Source organism: Centroberyx gerrardi, chromosome 24 (genome assembly GCF_048128805.1).
Source record: "Centroberyx gerrardi isolate f3 chromosome 24, fCenGer3.hap1.cur.20231027, whole genome shotgun sequence".
NCBI classification, from domain to species: domain Eukaryota; kingdom Metazoa; phylum Chordata; class Actinopteri; order Beryciformes; family Berycidae; genus Centroberyx; species Centroberyx gerrardi.
In genome coordinates, this window is record NC_136020.1 from 11,899,182 (window position 1) to 11,901,030 (window position 1,849).

Consider the following 1,849-nt stretch of genomic DNA (forward strand, 5'->3'; position numbering starts at 1 on the left):
AGTGTAGCTTCAGTTGACAGGTGTATGGAGTCGATCCCCATTCCTGTTCCCCTGTGACTCTTTCCAGCTTTGTGTTGTCATCACAATATCTTAAATATGCGAATGATTACTGCCCTCTGAAAATAAAACTTGAATTAATGCAGTCATTTAGTCTCATGGTTTTCCTTTATGCTATATGCATTTAGATGTGAATGTTGTGTAGCAGGTGAGTAGATGGAGGCACCACTAGTCATGGGAGGTCAGCTACTGCAGGCCTCTATTGAAGGAAAGGGGTGTGAGGAGGAGTGGGAAATTACGTGATTGAGATGCCGTTTTGGGAACACATATATATAAAGTACATAGGGTTGTACATATAATGTACGTTATACTATATACATCCCCAATGAATCATTTTCGAGTGTTTTTTTTTTTTCAAGCAATAGTAGCCTACTGCTACTACTTGGGCTTTTTACCCAAACCTGAGGTAAGAGTGAGAGTATACTTTTCTGTGAAGTTAAAATAAATTTGTATTTCATCAAAAGTTAAAGTACTTGATAAACCTGATTGGCCTACACTCCATCTCAAGTTAACGTCAAAGAGTTAGCTGTTGTGTTAAATGGATTGGTGCTGAAAAGTAACTGAATCTTTTCTCTGTTCCCTCCATCTGCTCTTGTCTCCCCTCAGCTTTCTGTCAGGATGACATCCACTGGTCGTCCCAGACGCCTCCAGGTCCCTCCTCCCCTCTCGGTCCCTGGTGCAGACCAGCAGGAGTCCCGCAGCAGCAACTACAAGCTGCAGGCTGTCCTGGGAGAGGGGAGCTTTGGGAAAGTTGTCAGGTGTCTGAAGTTGGACACCAACGAGAGCGTGGCGGAGAAGATGTTAAAGAAGAGAGAGGCCTGCATCCGTGAGTCCGAAAAGGAGGTGGGCCACTTAAATGTTCTGGATTTGCTTGAGTAGCATTTGTCCAGCTGGTCAGATTTTAATTGACCCACTGATTAAATTAATTATATCATATGTGAACTAAATATTGATCATATAACCATCTCTAACTCCTTGTTTACTCCCAGGTTGCCATGCTGAAAAAACTCCTGCATTTGGAGCTGGACAAGTGCCACATTGTAAAGTGGTACGACTGCTTTGTGTTGAAAGGCCGCACTTGTCTAGTGTTTGAGGAGTTGGACATCAGCCTGTGGGAGTACATGAGGCAGAGGCAGTCCAGCCCTCTGCCTCTGAAAGACATGAGGCAGATCATTCAGCAGGTAGGCCTACAGAGGATGTGGTTTTCACAACCAGATTGCAGACCAATTGAAACGACAAAGCTAATTATAGAGAAAATATGAAAATGAATCCCCAACATTTGTCAGAAAAATCAAAATACAAAGTTTTATCAATGTTCATCTATGGCATAAACTCTACATTTCTATATTGTACTTGCAGCTTTCGACAGCTTGAAGACTGTTGGAGTAATCCACACCGACCTCAAGCCGGACAATGTCATGTTGGTGGATCGCCTGCGAGAACCAATCAGGGTCAAACTAATAGACTTTGGCTTGGCCGTCCCAACATCTAAGGCTAAGATCGGTTATCTTTGTCAGCCCCTTTACTGGAGGTGAGATCTCTAAAGCCCTGGACTCATACTTAAGTGTCTGTCCTCTACAGTCAGTAAGTAGCTGAGGTTGTGTCACATATTTCTCATGTTGTAAACTCTTCTTCTCTCCTCAGGTCTACAGAAATCATCTTGGGCTGGGCCTCCCATTCAATGAGGCCATAGACATGTGGTCGCTGGGCTGCGTTATGGGCGGCCTGTTCTTCGGCCGCTCCTACACTGGGAGGTGTGAATGTGATCTGGTCAGTAACCTTCCTTTCTACT

At 44.1% G+C, this 1,849-nt stretch overlaps 1 protein-coding gene across 1 annotated transcript; it reads left to right on the forward strand.

Annotated features, from left to right (window-relative positions):
- The first annotated feature begins 675 nt into the window (after positions 1 to 675).
- On the forward strand, positions 676 to 1,627 carry LOC139920270 (homeodomain-interacting protein kinase 2-like). Its single transcript, XM_071910247.1, has 3 exons — positions 676 to 900; positions 1,047 to 1,238; positions 1,417 to 1,627. The coding sequence occupies exons 1-3, from the start codon at positions 676 to 678 to the stop codon at positions 1,429 to 1,431; spliced, it is 432 nt and encodes a 143-aa protein (XP_071766348.1). The 3' UTR covers positions 1,432 to 1,627.
- Positions 1,628 to 1,849: the final 222 nt, after the last annotated feature.